Raw genomic sequence first — 25,584 nt, forward strand, 5'->3', positions numbered from 1 at the left:
AAATAATGTGTGAAGTTCCTTGTCAGAGCAATTTCTTATAAGGGGGTCCTTTTTTTGTTTATCCCACACCTGAGAATGCACATGGGTGACATGATACAATCTGACCAGTAGTTTCAAACTACTCCACTCAGCTTCTCAAATGTTTTCTGATGATGCCGTTTTGTCACCAGATGTTTTAGGTCCGATGGGTAATTTTCCAACACATTTTACAGTCACACTTCTCCTTCAACTTTAAGCCATTCTAAGTTTTTAGAGCAATAAAGGATTGTTACATTTCAGGTGTTTTCACCTTTACAGGGTGTTTACAGTATGGGTAGAAACAAGTTATATTTAACATGTTTTAATTTTTTTTTTATTATGCACTAACTGGTTGCATGTGTGAATCCACTGCCTTGATCCAAATTGTCACAAGTTTGATATACCTTTGACAATGCAGGTTTTACTGTCTGTAACCACAAAAGGTAATTTATTGTTATTATTATAGAACCATATGTTGTTAAGCTTGCATTTTTCCATTTCCGTAAAGGTTTGGCGAGCAACTGAAGCCCTGCTCGAAACTAAGCAATATTCGAATCAATCCAGTCTGAATTTGAAGTATTTTATTAGTAAAAGTTTATTAAAAGATATTTAAGACTTTTTAGTCTGACCGTCAAAAACAGTTCTCTAGACTCTAGACTCTAATTATCATAATTGGGATTTTGCTCCTTCAAACATTGTTCTACTGATGACATTCTCGGTCATCCAAGTAGTTTCTTTGCTGAGCAGTGTTACCATATCCATTAAAACTATTGGTGCAACTACACAAATAATACCAAAGTGTAAAAATTTTAGCACTTAATTCCCATCTAGCAGGAGGATGGTGTTTGAATAATAGCTGTTTTGTAACCCAGCTTACCTGCACAATATCCAGCACCATTCCAGCTGATACAGTTCCAAATCCAGCTAGAAGGAACGGCAGCAGAATCTGCAGTGCCATAGCCAGCGGTGACTCTTTGGGCATATTTTGCTGTTCAGAGCCATGTCCTTCCTCCTCATCCTCATTCTTCTCCTCTTCATCATCTGCCTCTGCCCCAGAGAGCCTCCTCTCAACCAGCATGGGTTCAGTTTCAGAGTAGCCTCCGTCTCCACAATCTGATAAGGTCACAGAGGAACGAGAGGATCTGTCTGTATGCCGTCGGCCTTCTACGTGAGATGCGTCTTGTCTGTAGCTGTTCTCAGGTTTAGCTCCAAGGTCCACCATAGCCAGCCGCTCCTCCTGCAGCTTGGTGTAACCAGTGGGGACCATAGTCTGGAACAAAGAGGCAATTCGTGCAGAGGAAACAGGTTTCAAGGAGAGAGCACTCCACCCACCACCTGCTCCACTCATACGTACTGTCAAACTAGACCCCAGGGACTCCCCTATAGCTCCTCCCAGACTTTGGATACTCATGATGTGGTCTAGGACTGCAGTGTCTCATCTCCAGTCATCTAGTCTGATGGCAGTTTGAAGTAATGCAAAGTAACAGAGGTTTAGACAGGCTCAGGTGCACCATCCATGCCACAGTCTAGGTTCAGAGATTCATCGGTCTGGATAGAGTCCACAAGGAAAGAAACAGTGAAGAAGACAACTAAGAGCAGGAAAACACAACTAATACTTTCACATTAAACAGAAATGTAATAGGCTGAACATAAACATAGTGCTTCATTTAAAAGTGTTGGGGGGGGGGGGTCACTTTTTAGGGACATGAAGCTATGTAGGTTTTAGCCAAGTGAATTGCTTGACAACATAAACTAAAACAGGAAATAGCCACACTCTTCTGAACGTGTCTAGTTGGCGTCACTTTTTTTTTCTAGTGGTAAACATGGCCCAATCTTTTAGCCTGCGCTACATTACTGATCAGGCTTTCACATCAACTGTAAGGTCATATCTGTTTTTGAAGTCCAAGCTTACTGGTTAGTTGTGGATCGGTTGGGATAAATGTTTACGTTAGTTAGCTAACACTGCTACATTAGCTAACTGTACAGAATTACAAACAGTAGCACAAACACCTTAGAATACTGTGGTCAAAGTTAGCAAGTCCCATACAAAAACAGCAAATTAGTTATTGTAGTCGTCACCATACTTTCTTTGTTTTGTATGAGTTACCTTTCTGTTACGATACGACATCCCATCCAGGAGAAAAGCTGCTGCTCTACCTTGACAGCCAGCCAGAGAGCCGCGTCAGAATAAACATACCCACCAAAGATCGTCTATCTTGGATGAATGAACCACTACTATTGATAATGGTTGATGTAATCCTGAAGAGCGCATATACCCTTGTTGCAAATATAACCCGCCTTGGAACATAACAAGGGTGTAAATGAATTTGACTGTATTATAGTTAAAAGACACCTTACAACAAAATATACTATGTGTGCCAAGTTGCAATGGTTTTTCAGAATTCAGAGGTATTATAAAATAACAGTCTAGTTCCCACATAGGTTAAATTCCCTTTTCTATTCCAAGACAGTATTCCCCGCCCCCAGAACAGGACGCCGAAGCTCGTGGTCATTTTCTGATTTTGCATTCATTTGGAAAATCATAGCTGGCAGCAAAAATGTGTGAGAGTGAGACCTTGTGTGCCAGTTTGACTCAGATCAAAAGTGCCACACAGATAGTTTGATTGCAGTGCGCAGGCGCAGAAAACAGCTGGTTTAAATTCATCCAGTTCGTCGGTTTAGTCCATTCTCTCAGCATCATACACATGTGGATCTGTTAAAGACTGGTCTGCGTGTCCTTTTTTTTTTTTTTTCAAACTGCAAGGTTGTGTGTTTTTTGTTTTTGTTTTAAATAAACCTCAAGATTCTTTTCCGACACAATAGAACACCCTGTGTCAATAAAGCTAGATTTTTTTAAAACCCGTAACCCGGATGTAGTTTTTCTCCGTAACACACATGCTGGCAAGAATAACAACTTTACCGCTTCAGAAATTGAGTTAAACATGAAGAAAACAACTTCGCAGTCTCTGATGTCCTGTGGAAGCGGAGGAGGTTTGAATGCTTATTTTAAGTTAAATGCCAGAACTGAAATACTGAGATTTTGAATGAAGGACTCTAATTTTAATGACGATACACAGAGTTAGCTAATGCTAACATTTTTATCAGTTCCTATGTTGTGAAAGGTTCCAGGTGTTTTTCTCCACACTGTTGCTACTACATTATTCTACGTATTAAAATGAAGGATGTCTGCAAAGTATTACCTGAAATTATTTACAGTGTACTCCAATTAATTTGGTTTTCGCTCCACACTGAAGACATTTGGATATAATATCAAAAGATTAGCATTTATTTAATAAATTATTACAACATAAAATTACATCTTGATACACTAAGGGACATATCAGATATATCAGATGACCCATATTTGATCTGTTCCAATATTTATTTATTTTTTGTCCTTTCGGCTTATCCCGTGAGTTCAGGGTCGCCACAACGGATCATTGTCCGCATGTTGATGTTGGCACAGTTTTTACGTCGGATGCCCTTCCTGACGCATCCCACCCCAAAATTCTACCGGGTGTGGGCACAGCACAGCTGGGGAGGGGAATGGGATGTTAGAGGTTCAGTGTCTTGTCCATAGACACTGATCCACTGACCCTGTGGTCCGTGGATTTCTGCCTTACCAACTGAGCTATACCCGCCCCTATTTGATTTGTACCAATAATATAACTATTGTTGTTTTGTGGCTTTTTCTTCGCAGCAGTCAAAATGCTTCTGTCATTAGCTGCTGCTGTTTTCCATGATCGACTCATTCTTTGTATGTTGCTACACCAGTGGTTTTTCTCTTTAAGGATAATCAAAACTGTATTGCTTTGCCCAATGCTTCTGCAATGCTTCATTACTTTTCTCTCAGATGGCTCAAAATGGCTTGCTCTCCTACAATAGAAAACTTTATGGTCTTCATGTTGATTTATTCTTTTTAATAACTAATACATTCTTCACAGTGCACTACAGGGCTAAAAACTATATAAAGAGTCTTTTGGAGCTCTTTATTGTTTGAACAATCAATCTCACAGGGCACATCTGAGTAACAAGTTGACAATACCTGTCAGTCTTATGCTCTAGTTTAGGTCACTTAAATTTGCATTATCTCTCAACTCAAAATATGCTGTGTTTTATGTTTTTAACTTATCTAAGTGTACAGCAAAAATGAATGAATTAGCCTTACTGTTCCTATACATTTAGAGGGGGCTACATATGATATTGGTATTAAAGCTCTGCTTGCCTTCGCTATGTTGAAACATTAGTTTGCTTTCAGCTGTTTTCAGGGTTGGATGGCATCTGGAGCACCTTTTTTAATTCAGATAATATCATTTCTTTGCTCATATTATAGAGTTGTTGGTTTTGGACAACCTGCTCTTTCAGATATTTTCACAGTAACATAATCTAAACTGAATGAATGTGATTTAGAGAAGTTTGTTAGAGATATTTTAATGTCAGGGAGGCTGAGGGAAATTTAATACCATTCATACCCATGTACTCTTTGAAGAACAATCATAGGAAACTATATTAATTCTCATTGTTTTTGCTGTTTAATAAACTTGCTTCATTTGCTGCCAGGTTTCAGTGAGAAGCTCCTCCTCAAGCCTGTTGGATCACTGCAAACAGAGAGAGTCCCAAGAAGCTGTGGTGAGATTAGACAGCACTTCCCTGCAGAATATTTTGTTATTCATTTAATCTCTTACAATATTTATTAACAAGAATGCCGCAATCCAAAAACGGATGAGCACGCGTGTAATGCAGGGTTTCATTGTGTATCAGTGTTGGAGCGGTTGCAGAGCTTCCTGCCTCAGATGGCCGAGGCCAATGCGAAACTGAAGCAGCAGATGGAAGATGCTCCTGCTGGACGGTTTGATATAGAAAACGTGGATGAGGCACAGAGCGTCATAGAAATGGTACGTGAGACAAATCCATCGGAACGTACAGAAAACTTTCGTTCAGAAATTAAATATTAGATATAATTAAGTCTTGAAATGTCTTCCTTGTCTTCAGGATGTAGCACTGGTGGAGCTCAGTGGATCAGATGGCAACTCTGAAGATGAAGAGGATTTGACAGACTCTGAGGAGGAATCAGACTCTAATGATGAGCATGAGATCACAGAACAAAACCTCAAACTCCCTGGAGAAAAAGAAAAGAAGAACAAACCCAACATCCAGGTTCTGGAGAAGAAGGTAGAGTAGAGGAAATGCTGCACAGACCTCACATTTTTCCGCCCTAAGGTGACTTAGGCAAAACTGGCCAATGATGCTCCTGGGTGCATGCAAATCTGGGAGCAATAAACTGAGCTCATCATTGCAGAAGTGCCTTTGGAGCAAGAAGCAATATGCTATGATTACCTTATCTTGGGTGGCCATGTGACTTCTTATTGTGCACAAAGTGTTTAATCAAACCGCTGTGGGTCACCTTGGTTTTTTTGGTATTGACTATAACCTGTACTCATTAAAGCAAAGAGGAAATTGGATCAGCAGAAAAGAAGCAGCAGTAAAGCCTCTGCTACATCTGGATTTGTTAATTCTCACAAACGTGTTACTTAAACTCATCCTGCTAATGCTTTTAGATTTTTATAACCGAATACCAGTTTATCTGAATTTAACTTGTCCAGTTCATTGTTGACATGACAACAACCTGCAGCTACAGCAGATCCGTGAGCTCCACATTCATGCTGTGGCTCTCCACAAAGAGTCTTAAAGGTTGGAGGCCAGTGGATTTCACTGCCATGTGACAGTGTTTTCATGTTGGAAGTAGTTATTAGAAGATGGCAGACTGTGACTGAACATGGTCAGCAACAATTTAAAGTAATTAGTGGCAATTACACTAATGTGTGGCCACACCGTGGCACCAGTGTGCATGGATTCATGATGTTTTAATGCTCACTATGTGGCAGCTCAGATCCTGATTGGTCAAGCCAGGACACGTTTTTCCATATTTTGCTGTCTGGTTTGCAATAGCCTTTGCCCACTGTAGCCTCAAGTCTCCCGATGTGTTAATCTGTCTGGCCACTCTCACATTACTAAGATGTTTTCGCCCAAAAACCTGTCATTCGCTGGATGTTTTTGCAGAGAAACTGTTGTGATGTACACACACGAGCATTTTGTGCGATGTTCCAGCCAACAACAATCAATACACACTTTCCAGGCCTTGAGATCATTGTTTCCCCAATCTGATGTTTGGTCTGAACAACAACCTGTTATGTACTGAGTTGCTGCAGTGTGATTGGATGATGAGTTATTGCATGTGCATTTTTCAGATGGTGTGCTTCAAAATGTCTCTGCTAATGTCTGTTGTCCTTTCTTAAATAAACAAATTTATTGTATATTTATTGTGTATTTTTTTAGGTTGGTGGTTAAATCTTTATTTACAGATTGCTTCTCATCTATCCAAATTCATAATTTTTTTAGTATCTGATATGGATAAGCTGCTGGAGTTCCTAAATTTAAACAGAACACCGTGGTGTCGCCATTATCCCGCCTTGAATAAATAGGTCCTGATTTATGCTCTTTTTTTTATTTTTTATTTTTTCTTAAACTAAGCTATCTGCACACAACCAATATGTAACAAGTTGGGTGTGAATTCCAGTATTAATGTTAAATGTCACCTACCTTTGGGGCCTGTTGTGAGTATCAAGTCACATTGTCAAACATTTTACGTACTCTGACAGATGACGCAATTTTTATGCCCTAACTTATAAACTTAATTAAACTTATTATATTCATATCCCTACTGAAACAAAGAGGAAGCATTGTTGAGCAGATTTTCAAATTGACACTGTTATTTTCTCTTTAGCTGCCTGAAGCATGGTTTTAGGAATCGCTTTCATCCTTGGCTTTGCTGTTGTCACACAAACATCTCTATAAGGAAAAAGTGTCCTTGTGCCGGAGAATGACAAGTACGGTCAATGACTTTTCCTTTCTAATACAAAACGCATCAAACGCAAAGAAGAATGCTACAAATTAGGTTAAGTAGAAATTCCATTAAAATCTGTTGTGACACTGAGCAAAATAGACTTTCTAGAATTTCACAATCTAGAGTCTCACAGTTGTATGCTGCCGTGAACGAGTCAAGTTACAGCTGACATGCATGTCTGTCAAGACTGATTCATGAGCCCAGGTAGATGTTTGTGCCAGATGTAGTGAAATTCCCTCAATGTGTTCTTGACAATGGGACAGACATGAGGTCACAGTGACTTTTGAGCACTAAAGTCTAATCACTTCATCAATATGTCCAAGTGGACATTTGTGCCAATTTTCAAAACAATTCCTCACTGCAGCCCTGAGATAATCATGTGCACAAGAATGGTGCAGGTGTGAGGTCACTGTGACTTGAGCATTGAAAAACTAAATCTTAAATAGTTCATCCTTGAGTTAAAATTTAAGTTTGTGCCAAGTCCAAAGAAATTCCCTCAAGTTGTTCCTGAGACAATAAGCTTGTCAACCAGACATGCTAATGACTTATTCTCAGCAGATGAACACGCTTCTATTTCATTCCATAATCCTTGGCTCTTGTGTTTTTGGTATTAGAAAAGTTAATACTTTTACATGATTGCTGCCTATAAAGCAACTTTTGTATGTATGAAATGTGCAAAATAAGTTCAATAAAACATCTACTTGAACAAACTCCAAATGAGGCTCCATGTGCGATTGTAGTATGTCAGTATTGTCCAAGTAACAGCATCATCACGCAGTAAAATTCAATTGAACTTTATTCATCAGTGGAAAAAAAATTGCATTATTCACAATGTGTGAGAAAGAAAATACTTAGTAGCCCTTACTGCCTTCTCCGACAGATGTGGGACAAACGGAAACCAATTTCACAATATTTTCCTTTTAGTGACGCCTGTAGCTGGTCTTAAACAAATTTTATATAGTGTTATAACATAATGTTCCTCTGTTTGACAAATGTAATGCTAAAAATATATCCAATCATACTTTTTTCCCCTCTTGTTAAGAAATAGTTAGAAAAAACATCTTTAAGGATGTGATGTAAACAATGGGAGAGTTAATGGAGATAAAAAGAAAATGGCTCACAATAGCTTGATGTAGTGAGAAATACACACTGTGTTACAGCTGTGCAGATGATCGTACTGGCCTTTTTTTGGAAACAAAAATGAAAACTAACGCTTTCAAATCTTTGTCAAAAAAGTTCAATTTACACTACTCACAAGAAGTTAGGGATAGTCAACCTTTGGATGAAATTTACGGAAAATGGTCAACATTCATGCCACAGTGATATTTTATCATGAAAGTAAGTCATTTAAGTAGAAGCACCTTATTGAACCAGGACGTTTAGTGGATCGATTTATGGGTCAGACATGTTCCATGAATCACGTTGTGATTTTTGCGGTTAATCGCCTTCTTGGAGAACTGCATGTTATGCAATTACACTGAAACATTGAACAGTGGGACATCTGCATTCAAAAGTTTAGAGTAGGTCAAAACAAGTTCACCTTTAAAGGTTACAGTGCATTTTAGGTGCATTCTGAAATTTCACCTGAAAGTCAAATATTCCCAACTTTTTTTGAGTAGTGTATATAAAAATAAGCCATTTATGAATAGGCCATTTATAACAGAAATTCAAGTCAGTTCTTCAGTTAACAGTTTTTAAATTCAGATTTGCTGTCAAAACTATGACTTCTTCATATTCCAGCTTGTGATTGTGACAATATGAACAATAAAATACACCCTTCAGCACAATGACGTTCATGTACAGATCACTGTATTCATGAACTAATACCTTTGTCTGTTTTCTCCTATGAATCACATGAAAAAGTAAATTAAAATATTAAAGGAATGGTAAAGGCAGCATCATCTGTGACTGAGAAACGTTTGATTTTGTCTGATTATTTCAATTTTTAATTTAATAAAATGAATGATTTGATCTACTTGAAAGCAACAGATTTGAGGTGCAAATTTGTGTGTTTTAATATAAAACACTTTCACAGAATTGGAACATTGCCGATAGAGCAGAGCCAGCTTGGCTCGGCCAAAGCAGTGTCCACCTTGCATTTTGCAGTTGTTGTGTGTCCAGGTGGATAAAAAAAACCTTGTTCCTTGTCCATGATGTGAATTCCACAAATAAAGGGATGAAATTGTGGCCTAGGTGAACAACCACACTCTCCCGTCAGCCGAACAGTTCACACACTGGTTCAGAAGTTAATCTGAATGTCCCTTCCTGTTCAGATGTGGGTTCAGCTGGATAAGAGGGTCTGTGCCTCAGTACTCCACAGTCACAGCTTTGGTCTTGAGGTATTCCATGAGAGCGTCCTCTCCTGTGGACCAGTCAATTACAAACCTGTGTCAACACATCAGCCTGCTGGGCCAATGTTCACATCATTTTGGACAACTCTAAAATAATCCATCTGTACTCACCGAGGTCTTTGCCGAAACCAGATTGCTTAAAGCCTCCAAAAGGTGAAGCCACGTCCGTCTTGTTGTAGGTGTTGACGAATACTGTTCCAGCCTCCAGCTGGTCGCTCACATACATCGCCTTGTTGATGTCGCGGGTGAACACCCCAGAGGCCAAGCCATACTCTGTGTCGTTGGCTCTCTGCAGCACGCCGTCCACGTCGCTGGGGTTTGAGACAAAGAGGACAAGAGATACTGGTTAGTGACTGAAATCGTACAACAGTGCAGCAGTGAGATGCTCTTTTCATGACTTACCCATCTTGGAATTTGGACACCACCATGACAGGACCAAAGGACTCCTCTTTGGCGATGAACATGTGGTCCTCAACGTCTATGAACACAGTAGGTTCCATGAAAAAACCTAAAAGAAATTACCATAAAGTTGGTTAGTTGATGCTAAAAATTCAAATTAATCGAGCTCTCTTCGATGGTGCACTTCGAAGACACACTTGAATTTCTGTAGAGAAAAACCTGTAGGATCTATTTTCATCACTAAGAAACACAATTAGCTTCTTAGTTAGTGGACACAGAAAGCACCAGTTTGTTGTTATACAACAAAGTATTAGTATTTGAAGTACTGAACTTTTTCCACATTTGTTTCAGCTTTTTTCTCAAAATTCTATGACATAAAAGAAGTTTGTTTGAAGTCTTGGTAAATGTATAAAAAATAAAACAAAAACAAAAAAAAGTAGTTCATAATTATTCATAAGTATTCATCGCATTTGTTTATACTTAGTTAAGGCACCTTTAGCACCAATTTTAGCCTCGAGTCTTTTTGAGCATGATGCTACAAGCTTGGCAAACAAATTGTTGGGCAGTTTCTCCCATTCTTCTTTGCAGTAGTTTTTAAGCTCCATCAGGTCGGATTGGGAGCATCGGTGCAAAAACATTTTCAGATCTCTCCAGAAATGTTCAATCGGTCTGGGGACTGAAGTTCCTGCTGCTGGAAAACATCCCAAAGCACGATGCTGCCACCACCATGCTTTTACTGTAGGGAGTGTGTTGGCCAGGTGGTGAGCGGTGCCTGGTTTATTCCAGACATGACACTTGGCTTTCGGGCCAAAGAGTTCAATCTTTGTTTCATCAGACCAGAGAATTTTGTTTTTCATGGTCGGAGAGTCTTTCAGGTGGGCTGTCATGCGCCTTTTACTGAGGAGCGGTTTCCGTCTGGACACTGTATCATACAGGCCTGATTGGTGGAGTGCTACAGAGATGGTTGTTCTTCTGGAAGGTTCTCCTCTCCCCACAGAGAAACGCTGGAGCTCGGGACCTTTAGTTCTGCAAAAAGTGTTCTGTACCCTTCGCAACATCTGTGCCTCGATACAATCCTGTTTCGGAGGTCCACAGGCAATTCCTTGGACTTAACGGGTGGGTTTGTGCTCTGACATGCACTCTTAACTGTGGGACCTTATATAGACAGGTTTTCCAAATCATGTCCAATCAACTGAATTTCACACAGGTGGACTCCAAATCAAGTTGTAGAAACATCTCAAGGATGATCAGTGGAAACAGGATGCAACAGAGCACAATTTGGCGAAGGCAGTGAATACTTACGTACATGTGATTTTTTTGGTTTTTTTATCCTTAATAAATTTGCAAAGATTTTAAACAAACTTCTTTCATGTTGTCATTACTGGGTATTGTTTGCAGAATTGTGAGGAAACTAATGATAAAATTGATAACACGATAAAAAAAAATTTAACTCAAACATTGTCGTGTGACTAAAGCTAATTTTAAACATTGCCATGTGCTGTCACTCTCATTAAATGTTCTTATTTAAATATAATTTTTTGAATTAGTAAAAACGTTATTATTCATAAATGCCTATCAATAGCTGCAGCCTTGTTTTTGTTAGCTACTTCTTACACACACACAAAACACAAGATGTACACATAATACAAACGAAAACCCATTAAAGAAATAACAGGTGTAAAGAGGAAATGTCTATAACACCTGTAAAATGTGTGATTTTAAAGACATGCTACTGCTACTATTCTTCATCGCTTCATCACATCATAAATCCCGTTTGCTACAGATATTGTGCTGTTGGTGTAGGAGCCACGTGGGTGCACAGGTTCAGACTTTGTGTTCTACCTGGCCTGTCCACCTGTCTGCCTCCGTACACCAGCGTGGCCCCCTCCTTCACTCCGATGTCGCAGTACTCCAGGAGCTTGTCCAGGTGGGCTTTGTGATTCTGTGGGCCATGGTCTGTGGAGCGATCCAGCGGGTCTCCGATCTTCATCTTCTTGATCTCCTCCACCTTAGAGGGAAACGTTGGAGAAACGGCTGTTTGTTTAACCTGCCCTAACTATGAAATTGCAATGCAGGGAATGAAGAAACCATCGTTTTGGAAACTGAATACCCAGGTTTTAGGTCACTCACCACTCGACTGACAAACTCATCGTGTATGGACTCTTCCACGAACAGACGTCCAGCAGCTATGCAGTTTTCACCTTTGTTGAAATAGACAGAGCTCATGCCCTGTGGAGCAGCACACGTGCACACACACACACACAGAAACGGTTAACAGTGTGAAACTAGGAGCTCTCTACACAAACAATGTACATCTAATCATATTGATCTCAGTTTTCTGTATTTGGACATCTGTTCAACCAAGTGCTATAGAATAAAGACCCATGTCACCAAGCGGCAGGATGTGTCTGGATGTTGGGTTTTTGGACAAAAACAGGAGTCTACGGCACAGACAAACAACCCAACCCAGGTTGTGGACTGACAAAGTTGGCACAGTCCATCGTTGGCTTCGGAATCCTCTGCGGGGATTGTTGGAAATGCCCTTAATTTAGAAATGACAAAGTTCTCCTTCGAGCAAAACTGCCCTTTGATTAATCTGTCAGTTATTCTTCAGATTAACTAAAAAGTTTATAAAGGTCAATCAGTTTTACTGTGATGTTAGCATCACATTGTTGTTTTGTTTGAAGAATTGTCCCAAACACAGATATATTCAGAGAGTGATATAAATCTTCACAGTTGACAAGTTGAAACCACAAATATACTTTTTGTGTCAGCGAAGTCATTTATGAAGCGTCCAACTGTTCAGCCTGATAATCCTCTAGTCGGGATAAAGCTTCCAGCCCGAGACAGTCTCAGCTCTCTCACCATGCGAACAGCTTTGTCCATGTCACAGTCGCTGAAGATGATGAGAGGCGACTTCCCTCCCAGCTCCAGAGAAACCTTCTTCAGGTTACTGAGTGCACAGCTGCAACAGGAGATCCCACAAAAACCATTATGAAATATTATGTGACAGTTATCAAGCAAGGAGCAATGAGTTAGTTGGGTCAAACCTCTTCATGATCTGTTTGCCAATAGGTGTGGAGCCAGTGAAGCCAAGCTTGCGGATGTGAGGGTGTTCAGAGAGACGCTGTCCCACCATGCCACCTGGGGGAAAGGAAGGGTTTAGCAAGAGGCGTTAGGGACAAGAGAGGTTGAGTTTCAAAGAGACTAAGGGGAGCCAGAAGTATCAAAGTGGTAGTAATGTAAGGAGCTGGTTGTATTCAAGGTATATCGGGCTTCAATTCACACACTTTGCTTATTAGAAGCAGATTCAGTAGTTTGGTTCTGCACATGACAAATATACAGATTTTCACCGGGCCTGTCTTTTAAAATACGCATAAGCCAGAATGGGAAAAGGAGACTAGTAAAATCAGTTTTACTTTATTTTCACTGTTGTATTGACTTCCTGTTACTATGATTATTAATTGATGCCTTAAGTCCAAAAACTAAAAGTGGAGAAAAATTGATTTTTGTTTTTTGTTATGTGTGGATTGTGCATTTGCCTATCTCACCTGAGCCTGGCAAAATGTTAATGACTCCTTTGGGAATGCCGGCTTTTACTGAAAGCTCTGCAAACTTCAGTGCTGTCAGTGGAGTGACCTGTAGAAAAAAACATTACAGAAAAAAAGCCTGGTCCAACACCTATTCAACTGCATTGGTTCAAATAGAGGTGACACATGCCCTTATCCACCGAATTTGTCATTTATCCACCCATGGTGACGCTATGAAGTGAAGCAATTATAGCATATGAAGCCTGCACTGTGCACTATGGCGGACACACCTGTGCGGGCTTGAGAACAAGTGTGTTTCCAGCTGCGAGGCAGGCAGCACTCTTCCACGCTAGCATCATGAGTGGGTAGTTCCATGGGATGACTATGGCACACACACTGTCAAGGAGAAACCACACACAGCTCTGCATTCAGTGAAACACAGAACTTCCTGAATAAACATTAAGGGTATAAGCAGGTGGGTTTACCCCAGAGGTTCTTTCTTAGTGAAGGTCAGATTGCGATTGGGTCTGGCCTGGTTGATGGGGATTGTCTTGCCCTGCAATAAAACAACAGAATGTGTAGTATTTCATTTTAACCAGTTCTAAATGTTTACAATGCTGAAACGAGGTAACGCTTTTTGAACACTATCCTACCTGGATCTTGTCACACCAGCCTGCAAAGTAACGAAAGGTCTGGATGGACATTCCTACATGGGTCTTGAGGGCCAATGTGTACACGGCTCCTGAGTCGATGGACTCGATGGTGGCTAGTTCCTCCTGGTGTTCCTCCATCAGGTCTGCAAGCCTGGAGGGACAGGATCAGAGGGCACACAATGTAGGTAGGTGGGGGTGGGGGCGGCTAAATTTACATTTAAACTTTTTATGCATGTGTTTATTATAGAGCAGGGTGTTTCCATGTATTCAATTGTTACATTGTCAACTATTACAGGGTCTTTAGAGTCTTTAGACCCCTTGACCTCTTGTACAACATTACACTGTAAATCTAATTTTAAATTTCAGAGTGACCACTGGGTTTTCGGTCACCTCCCCAACCATGGCTCTTCTTGCTTGGTTATTCTTCAATGGTGGATCAGAGACACTGATAGAATTACATGTAAAAACTGAATCTAAAAATATGCCGACATTTGTCTTGTTCCTCACATTTGAAATACACGGAGCAGATGCTACAAAGCCTGTCAGATCTGGGCAAAAATCAGGACTCATATTTAATAAATGTTAAGTGTCTAGGTGGAGCTTTGTACCTGTAAAGCAGGCTTCCTCTGTCTCTAGGGTTCATCCTGCCCCAGGGGCCATTATCATAAGCCTCTTTGGCCGCTGCCACTGCACGGTCCACATCCCCGACTGTGGCATACGACACTTTACAGATAACCTGAGTGAAGGTCATACATTCATTACATGTGCACTGCTCCAGCTTTTTGTGTATGTGTGCATGCATTCGTATGTGACAAAGTTCACATCACTCACTGATCCATCTGTTGGGTTGATGGTATCATAGGTCTTTCCATTTTCTGCATCTTCAAACCTGCCATTGATAAAACACTGGTACGGCATTTTCACTATCATGTTGTTCACCTCTTTGGTTACCTGTGCGCCATACAAATGATCAATTATAATACGTGACATATACAATGTATTGAAAAAAAGGTCCTAAACAAGGGTTTTCAGACTTACATAGTCGATGACCAGCTCCTCCTCTTGGTCTTCTCCTCGCAGCTTGCGGACGAACATCTGGATGAAGTCCTGGAAAGTGGTGGCCATGTACACATCCTCGTTCTGCAACTGCACACCGGCACACTTTTGCTTCACTTCCTCCACCAGCCTGGACACAGATACACCCCCACCAATGCACACCAGTTAGTGGGGTGACTTTGACTCTGTTGTTGTCCACAAAACGCAAGGTCAGTGGTTCCTCCTGTCTCATGTCGGCAACCTGAAACCTGTCTAATAACTAATACTGCTAACACCTAATCATGAACTCATCTTATTGATTTATACGTTTGCTGTTTTTTTTAACCTTGTGAACATGGTAGGTTATGCCTCCCTCACCTGATCACATCCATGGAGGCAGCTCCAGCCTTGAAGAAGTCGGTGGTGTCTTCAATGGCTGGGATGTTGCTGAGGATGCCCTTCCAGATTTTCTATCATTTGAAATAAACCCAAAAAAGTCACGTTTGGCTTTCTCGCCAACAATAGCGATGTTACAGCTGTGTCATTTATAGTATAAAAGGGGAAAATGAATCAGCTGTTACAACAGCGTACTTACCCTGATCTCCTCTGCCATCTTCATCTCGTCATCACTCAGCTCCACACTGGAGGATTCTCCAGATGAGAAGTATTTGGAGGCTGGGATCATTTTTCCATCTTCAAACTGCAGGTTTTTCACTAGCAGCTGGGGATCAAACACAGAGTGGAGAAAATTCACCAACAAGTCAAGTAGAGACAAGAAAACACATGCAGTGCAACATAGGTATGGATACACTCATCCAACTCTACTCTGGTTTGTTCTAAAGATTTTTTGCAGTACAACAAGCTACAGTGACACTTACAGCTTTTCCATCTGTTCCATGCAGGATGAGCCCGTTCTTGGTGACCAGACCAGGCTGGACTGCTCCGTCAATCTCCAGGAGCTGACCAGTTGGCACAGAGCCTCCGAACATGGACGAGCCATACAGGGACACAGACTAAGTTAAAATATACAGAAAAGCATTACACATGTATATTTTTTGTTAATGTGTTAAGACGTCTTACCCTTTTTTATGCACAGAAAAAAAAAACTTCTTTACAGTGACCCTGAGTGACCTGAACGGCGTAAAAGTTTAGCATCATGGAAAATTAGCTGCGATTTACACTTATGAGACATTTATTATCTTTAAGACGTTAAAAAGTTCAGAAACACCTTTTACTTAGATTTTTATTATTTTACATTTTGAGATGCTGATACCACGTTTGCTTCTGAGTTCCAGGAAACACACCTGACCGTTAATGACAATCCAGGCACCAGGGACTTTGTCATGGCCGCGGATCCAGTTGTGGATGACCTCAGCTGGCTGGGCCAAGTCGATCTGAAGCACAAAAAGAAGCTGGAGTCAACATGCTGAAGGTGCAGGCTCAGTTTCAGACCATGTCACCAAACTTTCTGAGAAAAAGAGGGAAGCCCAACAGCTGGCTGCCACTAGCTGAGCACCACGTGGCAAAAAGCGCTGGTGGAAAATTACCCTCAGCACTATGAATAGCACAATTAGAAAGCCTGCCAACAAGTTGGCTGCAAGGGATAACTCATATATATTTAGCCCTGAGTAATGTGTTAGGCTCTCAGTGCACTTTAATGCCATTCAATGAATGAGCACTGCAGAATGTATTTCTCTGCTGGATCCTTCTGAATCTCCAATCTATTTGTTTTACTATTTAAAATTATTAATGAACTATATCATACATTTCAGAAGCGACTTCATCAAAGACTGAACATCCTTGTTCAAATTATCAAGTCTGTAAGCTTAAATATTTGATATGTTATGAACTAAAGATTAATATGAAAAAGAGACATGTATCACCGTGGTCTACTGGCCTGGTGAAAGACAACAGGTTTAGATGGCTCAGCTCATTTTGTCTTGTGGCAATCCTGCAACATAGAACCTGACAGCAAAGGGAACACTGAAAGGGCCACTACCGGTCACAGCTGATGGAGGAAATGAACTAGAGCTAATCTAATTCACTGCTAGTGATGTCTGTTATTTTATCTGCTGTCTATGGACTGCTGAAGGGGCCACTGTGTGTCTCTTTTTCCCAGCTGTTTGATATTTGATATCTGTTTTCGTCTAGCTTTATATCTCCAGAAGCTTTGTGAACACACTTTCTTGCACTGGAGCACATGCGCCCGTACACGCCACATTGTCAACTGCCATTTTTTGCTTGGAGAAAAACTGCCTATTAGTGAGGCACACTGGCACTTCTGGCAATGCACATGAAATATCTCATTTATACAGCAGGATATAAATGACAGTCAGGCACTCTCAGGCTCTATGTGCCCGATCGACTGGCCACCCTTGGACCTTCACACTTCCAAATCAAATTAGACCCGAAGCGTAAACAGATTAAAAGGATCACAGGATACAGCATCTACCTTTGGGCTGCTGTGTTGAATGAGAGTTCTCACCTTGGCGTTGGACTTCTTCTGAATGCCTTCATAACTGGCTCCTTCCTCTGGCTGGGGAATTCGTGGAGCCTTTCCATCAGCAATGAGCTGCACTGACTCCACCTGCACAAGCAATTAGGATGAGAAAACAGTTACTTGTGCAACACATGGTATTATGGGAATCAGTATTAATTCCCTGACTTGTATTGGCAGGTGTTGACTGTTAAAGGAATTCTATATATGTTTTTTTATAAATGTATGCTGTTGATGTGCTCGTGAATACAAAAAGGACTGCTTCTCAGACAAATACAATACCATGGCCTTGATGCCTTCTGGGAAGAGGAATCTGTTGTAGAGTGTGTCCACAGTGTCGTTGGGTTCAACAGAACACTCCCTCTGCAGCAGGATGGGTCCTGTATCCAGTCCATCGTCCGCCCAGAACACTGTAAAACCAGCTTTCTTATCGCCATGGATCAGGGTCCTGGTAAAACACACACACACACACACACACACACACGCACATAGACATGAAGAAATACAGTAAACTCTTGGAGCTCCACCATCACAGCTAGAGCATAAACCTAATAGATTAATATTAATAAGTAATGAGAAGTTCAGGTCAATCCATTTCTAGGAGTATTAGTATGACTACAAATATGCATGTAGTATTTAAATATTGTAATTAAAAAATGACAATTAGAGAAAGACAAATGTTACATTGGTCACAATGCAGTTGTAGACATGTTAAATTAAAGTTTTCCGGTTCAGAATTCCGTCCTATTGGTTCTAGCTTCATACTTAACAGGGAAACATGAGAGTTCTATCAAATGTCTCATCTACTGTAAATCTGGGAATAAAAAAGAACAAGCGTGTATCCCGAAAAAACTATCTTGAAAAAAATTACAGTATAAATTATGTTTTCACAGTTGAAAAAAAAAAACGACCCCTTGATACAACGGGAGTGGAGTGATAGTAAGGGTGGAGAACAGACAGACTCACAAGAGGGAGAGATAAGAAAACCAGGGAAGGTGGGGTCAAACAGAACTGGTTTAAAGGATAAGGTGAAGATTTTTCAAGAAAATAATATTCACGTGTCCAGATGTATGTGAGAACAGGTCTGTACGTTCAGTGTAATACAACGCCGCACTTATCACCCAGAATAGATATAAAGTTTGAGAAATGACGAACAGAATTTTGAGCCTTGTTTGAAAAGTTAAGGCTTTTACAGTTATTTCAGCTAGATTGTATTGCTGTCTTTCAGTGTATTCAAGACAAATTTCCCTCTTTTTGCTTCCTTGTGGAGCAAGGTGGGGGGTTCAAGTTGTGCTTGTAGTTAAATTGGAAATTATAATATGCTTTTCAGATTGAGCCATATTTAAACCGAAACTCAGCCTGGGGAGGACCCTGCAAGACCTCCTGTCTGGTTCCACTTCCTAAAACAGTGCACCATAGGGAGCTGAATCACTACAGACCTGTCGCCGTAAGCTCCCCCCTTATGAAGACCCCCGATAGAATCATCCTCTGATACCTCCGCTCAGAGGTGAGCTCAACGCTGGACCAGCTGCAGTTTGCTTATCAAACTGGCTGTGGAAGTCATTACTGACTTTGTTGACCGGTGTGAAAAAAACCACGTGCTTCCGAACACTAGCAAGATAAAGTACTTGGTGATTGACATCTTGCGGAAACCCCCACTAGTTAAGCCTGTGAGCAGCCAGGACTCAGACATAGAGTGCGTGGACACTTTTAAATACCTGGGTGTGCAACTGAACTGTTGAAACGACACTGATGCCCTGTACAGGAAGGGCCAGAGTCGCCTTCACCTGCTGAGGACGCTGAGGTCCTTTGGTGTGAGCAAAGCTCTTCTCCGAACTTTCTATGACACTGCGGCCTCTGCAGATTTCTACGCCGTTGTGTGCTGGGCGACTGGCAGCACAGACAGAGACAGGAAGACACTCAATAAGCTGGTTAAGAGAGCCGGCTCTGTCCTGGGTTGCCCACTTGATTCCATCAAGGAGGTGGCGGACAGACCGATGTTGGCCAAACTGACATCCATTATGGATAACAGGCCCTGCACCACACTGTGGAGGCTCTGAGCAGCTCCTTCAGCATTAGACCCCTGAGTGCTATCATATGTTATTCCTCCCCACAGCTATCAGACCGTACACAGTCAGTACAGTGAGACACAGATAAGATGAACCTTTTGTGGGTTTGTTATGCATATGGGTATTATTAGTTTTTGTGTCTGTTATGTAACGTTTTTGTGCTCTTGTTCATTTAGGTGAGGAGAAATATATTTGATTTAATGTGTAGTGCAATATATGGTGGTTATCTTTTCACTGCTGGAACACTGGAATTTTCCCCATCGAAGGATCAATAAAGTCTTACCTTACCATAACTTATCATATCTGTGGTTTGAATTTCTAATTACTTGTTAAAAACGGTCCTTTTGTTTAGATCATTTTGTGTGTGTGTGTCACTTGTGTGTGTGTGTGTGGCCCCTTCTTTGTGATGTTCTGACACAAGTGACACAAGCCACACAAACCATGTTTATTAAGCTTTGTTTTGCACCTTAAAGCCTTTGGTTTCCCATTTTCTGTATCCAAAACTGTTCCTGGATCCAGCTGCTTGCTTCCTTACACATAAGGCTTGTTCTCACCTTGTATTTAAATTCACTTTAATGTAGCTGCCTTGTGAACCTGCCTCATACCTTTACATTTCATTTGGAAAAGATTCTTCAGTACTAGCTTTGTCCTATCAACACTGTGATTTCCGTTTAAGTCACATGTGGATCATTGTCCCACCTGAGCATCATGTTAACAGTCTACTTTATACCTTTAATGTAGAATGTAACTTTAACGTACCAGTGAGTAGTGACCTGACAGGAAATAGAAGAAACAAAAACAAGGTCTAAGGTCACCTCAGTATATTAGTAAAACACAATGTTGGGGTAAATCCTCATCATTTGACAAGTCACAGGCCTGTTTCTATGACCAACACCCTCTCTCACCAGTTTATGGCTGAAGCTCCTCTGTGTAGGGGCAGGATGGAGGGGTGGTAGATGATTGAGCCGTGCTTGGGCTGGTCAATGATGTTCATGGGGATAAACTGGGAGCAGAAGGGCAGAACATTGAGCTCGGCACCCACCGCTTTGTAGGCCTCCACCACCTCCGGGATGGGTTTCCCCTTGACCCGCCACCGTGGGAACTTAAACACTGGTGTCCCGTCTTTCTCTGCTGCAACCGCTGAAAAACGAGAGTTTATCAGTACAGTTCAAAAAGCAATGAAGGTGTCTGACTGCAGGGTGATGATTGTCTCTTTAATGAATATAAATGTGTCTCTGAAGAAGCAATAGGGCAGAATGGTGCTGGAAAACACATCGTTTAAACTGAACTGTGTACCAAAGTTATGCAAGGAGAGAAAACGAGCAGTGAGATCACTTGAACACACTTTTTAAAGAATTTTAGTGAATCTTCAATTAAAAATGAAACAAAGCTGTGCTTAAAGTGTAGCTTTAAGTTAAGAATTTTTAAAAAATGTTTTATGTTAAAGATCCCAAATGTTACTCAAAGGTAAAATTTGAGATTTTACTTTTCAGACCAATTTTACTAGTATTAAAACTCTGCCATTTGGATACTAACATATGCTTAAAATCACAACAGGAACATGTTTACGTGTGAAAACAATATGATGAGAAACAGTTTAATATTTGCAGAGGTCAAGAAGCTGATGATGATGATGATGCTTCCCAGAAAGATTGCATCATATCAAATAGAGCCGCAGAGCTGCATCTTTGGGACAAACAGGGCCTCTCCCTCCATAGACAATGGAGCCACTATGCCACAGTAGACATGCATCTACTTCAGCCACAGCACCAGCCTCTGATGATCCAGGACACAGAATTATAAAGCTCATTAAATCTATTACATTTTCGTGTTTAGTTTGTTGTCATTTTAGCCTCTCTCACATTTAGCAATGCAATAAAATCCGAGTCAAATAAATCCAAAATGCTGATTGTGAGTCCAGTGAAACATAATAATGCATTAGCAGTGATGTCCTGATACCACTTTTATACAAGTACTGACATTTGAGTAATGGCCGGTACAAAGAACCAACATGAATACTAAACTTTTTTGCTTCCAGTATGTTTTGCTAGACTGTAAAATCCTCATCAATTGCAGACAACCTGGACTAAAAAGACTACAGAGGAATATAATGGTAAAATAGCCTCCTAATACAACATGAGCTTTAAGTAAAGCTGTAGTTACTGCAGATAGTACAGTACTGTACTCCCTTGGTTGTCATTGATGGCAGTCGTAAAAATTAAACTTGTTTAAAATAATATTTGTTAGATTGACTGTAAGCAACTGGATCTTAAGACTTTGACAGAGCAGAGCTTGCAGTTGGCTTTACTTTTGTAGTTGTCACTTATCTTAAAGCGGCTCCAAACCTGAGATTAACATGGCATCGGATACAGTATGGGAGACATTTTCTGATTATGACTACAAGTACAAATGGACATCCCGACTAATTAGTAATACCTAATTAAAACACTAGGAAGACAGTAACTGTGCTTGTAGTTAGGTGATGCACAAGGACCAATGAGAGAAGAGCAAAGAATGAACAGGCAAGCACAGCAGGAAGCAGTGTGGACTCACCTAGGGGGTCAGCCTTGCCATCCTTGTCAGGAACTGTGAACACACCCACCACCTTGTGGCCGTGCTTCCTCAGGTTGCTGTACACCTCCTGTCCGAACACGCTCTGGCCAATTATAGCTAGTTTTAGCTTGTTCTGGTAATAATGCTGTAATGAGAGCAAACAACAGGAGTTTTCTCTCCATGAACTGTTGAAGAAAGCGGATTAGACCCCTGGTTAGATGTACACATGACAAAGAAATCAGCTTTCTCCAGCAAAAACCTGAGGAAGTTAGCTTCCTTTAATCCCTCACCCCAATTTCGGAAACCAGCTTTTCCGTTTACATGGCACTGATGGCACACACCATAGTAAGGGAGCAACTTCCAGTCTTAGAAGACATTATATTATGTATTGTAAAACTAAACATTTTAAAGTAAAAGCAGAGAAAAGCAGCCAACGCTCACATTTGAGAACCTGCCAATAGAAAAGGGCTTTTACTTTTGTAACAAAGTCGTTTTTAAATAGTTGTGCATAATTTATATCTAATTATTTCATCCCCAATTAATGACTTACTTTTAGTTTATGTTTTAACACCTTAAGTGATGTATAGAAAGGATAAAATTAAGAGAACTGGGATTCTGGTGGGTAAGGGGGTACATCTCTCTTTCCCGGGGCCCTCAAATCATTAGGTTAGGTTCGCCCCTTGCTCTGAGAAACTCTATGCTGGCAGACACAGCAACTGTCATCCAGGGTTCAAGTTCAAGCGTGCGCCAGATCGACCCTCTCCCATCTGACTGCAGCTGCACATGAGTGAAGGAAGGTGGTTTCAGGTTCCTTGTGCTCAGAGTTATGCTCCTGTCAACTGCATGAGAACTGCACCGTCTCTGGCTCCTTTTGCAACACATTTTGCAACGAGCTTCCTAACGCACTTAGACCAGCTGCGCACTGGGGAAATTATGCTGCATGGTTCAACAAAACAGCCCCGAAAACAACGATCCTCATCCAAATGAGTGCACGGCCCAACGACCTGCAGGATCCTAACTAACGTTAAGCCGCTGCCATCCTACAGTGTGGAGCTCATTTGCTGATGCAATTCCTCCAGATCTTGTACTGTAAAGCCCAGCAGAGCATAGAGGGGAGGAGAGGGGGGGGGGGGGGGGGGGACAGGGACGTAACGTGGCAATCTGGCATCAACACTACATCGTTTACTGCCTGGCTAAAAATCCACTAGGAGATTGACAAACAGTATGAAGAAATCAACTAGGACTCATTGATCGTCAGTCAAAGCTTGGCTCAGTCCCTCTCATGTCACCACGACCTGCATCCACTATTAACACTATGATTCTTCTGGATCAATGCAACAATTAAGACCTATTCATTCGCTGATGCAGCAAAAACAACGTCACTCACAGACGAGGTGGAGAATCTCCTAAAGACTTGACTCGCCGTCCACAACATGGCGCTATTATGTGTATAAAAACGAAATCAAAATCAAAATACATCCAACGCTGCAGAAATACTTCGGTTTGCTGCTGCTCACACACACCTGCTCCCTGTGTGTGTGTGTGTGTGTGTGTGTGAGACAGAGCAGAGTCAGTGCTTCGTATCTGCCCAGCAGACACAGGACGTGCTGCTTTGCCGTTGTACGTGCGCGCTCACTGTGGTGTTTCCTGCTTCTCTGCGCGGGCACGCGGGGGAAATTCAAACGCTCAGGGCCTGAACTTTTTCAATCTGACATTGTGTTGTTCAGCACAAACAGCACTTAATTATATAAATTTTTAACATTTACAATGTTTTAAAAGTAGTAAAACCTAAAAAATGAAATATCTACAATATACTGAAAAATGAACAGCCGCAGAGTGTTAAATAACAATGCTGACCAAATTATTTGCAGTATAGCTCGTAAAAAAAAGTTTCTATCTAATATTCCTTGCTAACAGTAGCTAAACACAAATAACTCTTCCATTTTGTATTCTGGTGATGTTTCTAATCTTTATTTGTGAATTCTAAAGTGACTCATACCATAGATATTCAATTCAATTCAATTCAACTTTTCACAACAAAGTTATCTCAGGGCACTTTACAGAATAAAGTCCAGACTACTCAAGTATGTAGAGGCAACCCAACAAATCCCCCTTGAACAAGCCCTAGGCAACAGTGGAGAGGAAAAACTCCCTTTAACAGAGGAAACCTCCAGCAGAACCAGGCTCAGGGTGGGCGGCCATCGGCCTTGACCGGTTGGGGTGAGTGGAAAGGGGAGAGAGAGAAGAAAGAGGAGAGGAGCTCATTGCACTGGTGGGAATCCCCCTAACACTCTAAACCTATAGCATCTTAAATAGGAGCTAGTTCAGGGTGACTGAGCAGTTTTAACTATAAGCTTTATCAAAGAGGAAGGTTTTAAGCCTAGTCTTAAAAGTAGAGAGGGTGTCTGCCCCCCGAATCTGGATTGGAAGCTGGTTCCAAAGAAGAGGGGCTTGATAGCTAAAGGCTCTGCCTCCCATTCTACTTTTGTAAACTCTGGGAACAACAAGTAGGCCTGTGTTCTGGGAATGAAGTGGTTTAATCGGGCGATACAGTACTACGAGATCTTTTAAATATGATGGAGCTTGACCATCATGAGCTTTGTATGTAAGGAGGAAGATTTTGTATTCTATTCTAGATTTTATGGGAAGCCAATGGAGAGAAGAGAAGCAATAGTCTAAACTTGTGTTAGGTTTTTATGATTAACTCCCCTTGTGTTCATTGTTGATTTAAAAAGTTTAGATGGTCGTGGAACAGATATAGTCTCTATGGGGCAAAGAGCAGTGTGGTTAAGATCGTAAGATTCATTAAAATAATTAAATTCCCTGGGTGAAAAGTTAGAATCCATAAGAGCTGCATTTTGTCTGTTGGTAACGTCAGATTCTATGAATATCTCAGACTGTTCATACCTGTGGATGTTGTTGGAGGTACGAGCGGAGGATGCAGGAGAGGTGAGCACATCAGAGCCACAGATGTTCCCAATGGTGACTCAGTCACCGGAGACTGAGACGCTGTGGACAATGTTCTCAGTCCACATCCGTGATCCCAGAAAGTTTGGGTGCAGTCCATCTTGTCTGAAGTACTGAGGACAATCCCAGAAAAGATTTAAATTGTCTACGTAAAAGAGTCCGTCGGCGGAGACTTGTGACTTGAGATATGTGCCCGGTAGCTTCACGAAGTTTGAAATTGGCTTTTATCTTTTCTTAGCTCTATGACAGCTACTACTAACCAAAGGCAGATTAGCAGTAGTATTAACAATATAATGCTTAACAATAACCCACACAGATGTTTTTAGCATACATACATTGTCACAGGTTTCTATCTCTTTTTATTTGAAAAGTTTGAAGGTTGGCTTACAAATGGAGTGATTATAAGCTATAAAAGAATAATGGCTTATATTTTTGGAAAAACATCTAATTATGTGTGCAGTATATATTTCTGTGCTAGCTCAAGTAGTGTAGAACTAACCTGCAGCCTTTCTCTTGCTCTTTGAGAGACAGTGCTAAGAAAACAATGTAACAACCCTTTTGCTGAATTTAAGGTCCAAAGATAACTGTTGATCACAAGCATAATGCTT

At 41.0% G+C, this 25,584-nt stretch overlaps 3 protein-coding genes across 4 annotated transcripts in view; 1 reads left to right on the forward strand and 2 right to left on the reverse strand.

Moving 5' to 3' along the window:
* Positions 1-2,266, reverse strand: part of slc41a2b (solute carrier family 41 member 2b) — a 29,027-nt gene extending 26,761 nt beyond the window's left edge. The window contains exons 1-2 of the mRNA XM_067489513.1: positions 2,126-2,266; positions 896-1,566 (exon numbers count right to left, since the gene is read on the reverse strand). Coding sequence (XP_067345614.1) covers positions 896-1,429 — 534 coding nt within the window. The 5' untranslated portion in view covers positions 1,430-1,566; positions 2,126-2,266. The remainder of the gene's footprint in view (positions 1-895; positions 1,567-2,125) is intronic.
* Positions 2,267-2,726: 460 nt separating this feature from the next.
* On the forward strand, positions 2,727-6,334 carry nopchap1 (NOP protein chaperone 1). Its single transcript, XM_067489515.1, has 4 exons — positions 2,727-3,009; positions 4,579-4,647; positions 4,780-4,913; positions 5,011-6,334. The coding sequence occupies exons 1-4, from the start codon at positions 2,961-2,963 to the stop codon at positions 5,197-5,199; spliced, it is 441 nt and encodes a 146-aa protein (XP_067345616.1). The 5' UTR covers positions 2,727-2,960; the 3' UTR covers positions 5,200-6,334.
* A 2,183-nt stretch (positions 6,335-8,517) lies between these two features.
* aldh1l2 (aldehyde dehydrogenase 1 family, member L2) lies at positions 8,518-23,630 on the reverse strand. 2 transcript variants are annotated; one of them, XM_067489511.1, is made up of 23 exons: positions 23,397-23,630; positions 22,010-22,154; positions 20,362-20,596; positions 17,670-17,835; positions 17,376-17,477; positions 16,195-16,284; positions 15,769-15,903; positions 15,486-15,611; positions 15,269-15,360; positions 14,894-15,041; positions 14,687-14,806; positions 14,464-14,591; positions 13,856-14,006; positions 13,688-13,758; positions 13,493-13,598; positions 13,224-13,311; positions 12,723-12,816; positions 12,538-12,637; positions 11,803-11,901; positions 11,515-11,680; positions 9,676-9,781; positions 9,385-9,584; positions 8,518-9,284 (listed from the first exon to the last, which is right to left on the reverse strand). In XM_067489511.1, exons 1-23 carry the CDS (start codon positions 23,442-23,444, stop codon positions 9,229-9,231), a joined length of 2,772 nt encoding a protein of 923 aa, XP_067345612.1. In that variant the 5' UTR covers positions 23,445-23,630; the 3' UTR covers positions 8,518-9,228. The 2 variants fall into 2 exon arrangements, with proteins under 2 accessions (XP_067345612.1, XP_067345613.1); XM_067489512.1 differs by lacking the exons at positions 20,362-20,596; positions 22,010-22,154; positions 23,397-23,630 and adding an exon at positions 20,216-20,224.
* Between the last annotated feature and the right edge of the window lie 1,954 nt (positions 23,631-25,584).

Source organism: Channa argus, chromosome 21 (genome assembly GCF_033026475.1).
Source record: "Channa argus isolate prfri chromosome 21, Channa argus male v1.0, whole genome shotgun sequence".
NCBI classification, from domain to species: domain Eukaryota; kingdom Metazoa; phylum Chordata; class Actinopteri; order Anabantiformes; family Channidae; genus Channa; species Channa argus.

What these genes read in the sequence shown, in the direction of transcription:
- nopchap1 (XM_067489515.1), top strand. Translation starts at nt 2,961, where the DNA reads ATGAAGAAAACAACTTCGCAGTCTCTGATGTCCTGTGGAAGCGGAGGA. An exon ending in GTCCTGTGGAAGCGGAGGAG is followed by an intron (nt 3,010 to 4,578) that starts GTTTGAATGCTT and finishes ATTTGCTGCCAG; the next exon opens with GTTTCAGTGAGAAGCTCCTC. An exon ending in GAGAGTCCCAAGAAGCTGTG is followed by an intron (nt 4,648 to 4,779) that starts GTGAGATTAGAC and finishes ATTGTGTATCAG; the next exon opens with TGTTGGAGCGGTTGCAGAGC.
- aldh1l2 (XM_067489511.1), bottom strand. Translation starts at nt 23,444, where the DNA reads ATGTTGTGGACGGCGAGTCAAGTCTTTAGGAGATTCTCCACCTCGTCT. An exon ending in TTGTTCTCAAGCCCGCACAG is followed by an intron (nt 13,312 to 13,492) that starts GTGTGTCCGCCA and finishes TTTTTTCTACAG; the next exon opens with GTCACTCCACTGACAGCACT. An exon ending in GGCAAACAGATCATGAAGAG is followed by an intron (nt 12,638 to 12,722) that starts GTTTGACCCAAC and finishes CTCCTGTTGCAG; the next exon opens with CTGTGCACTCAGTAACCTGA.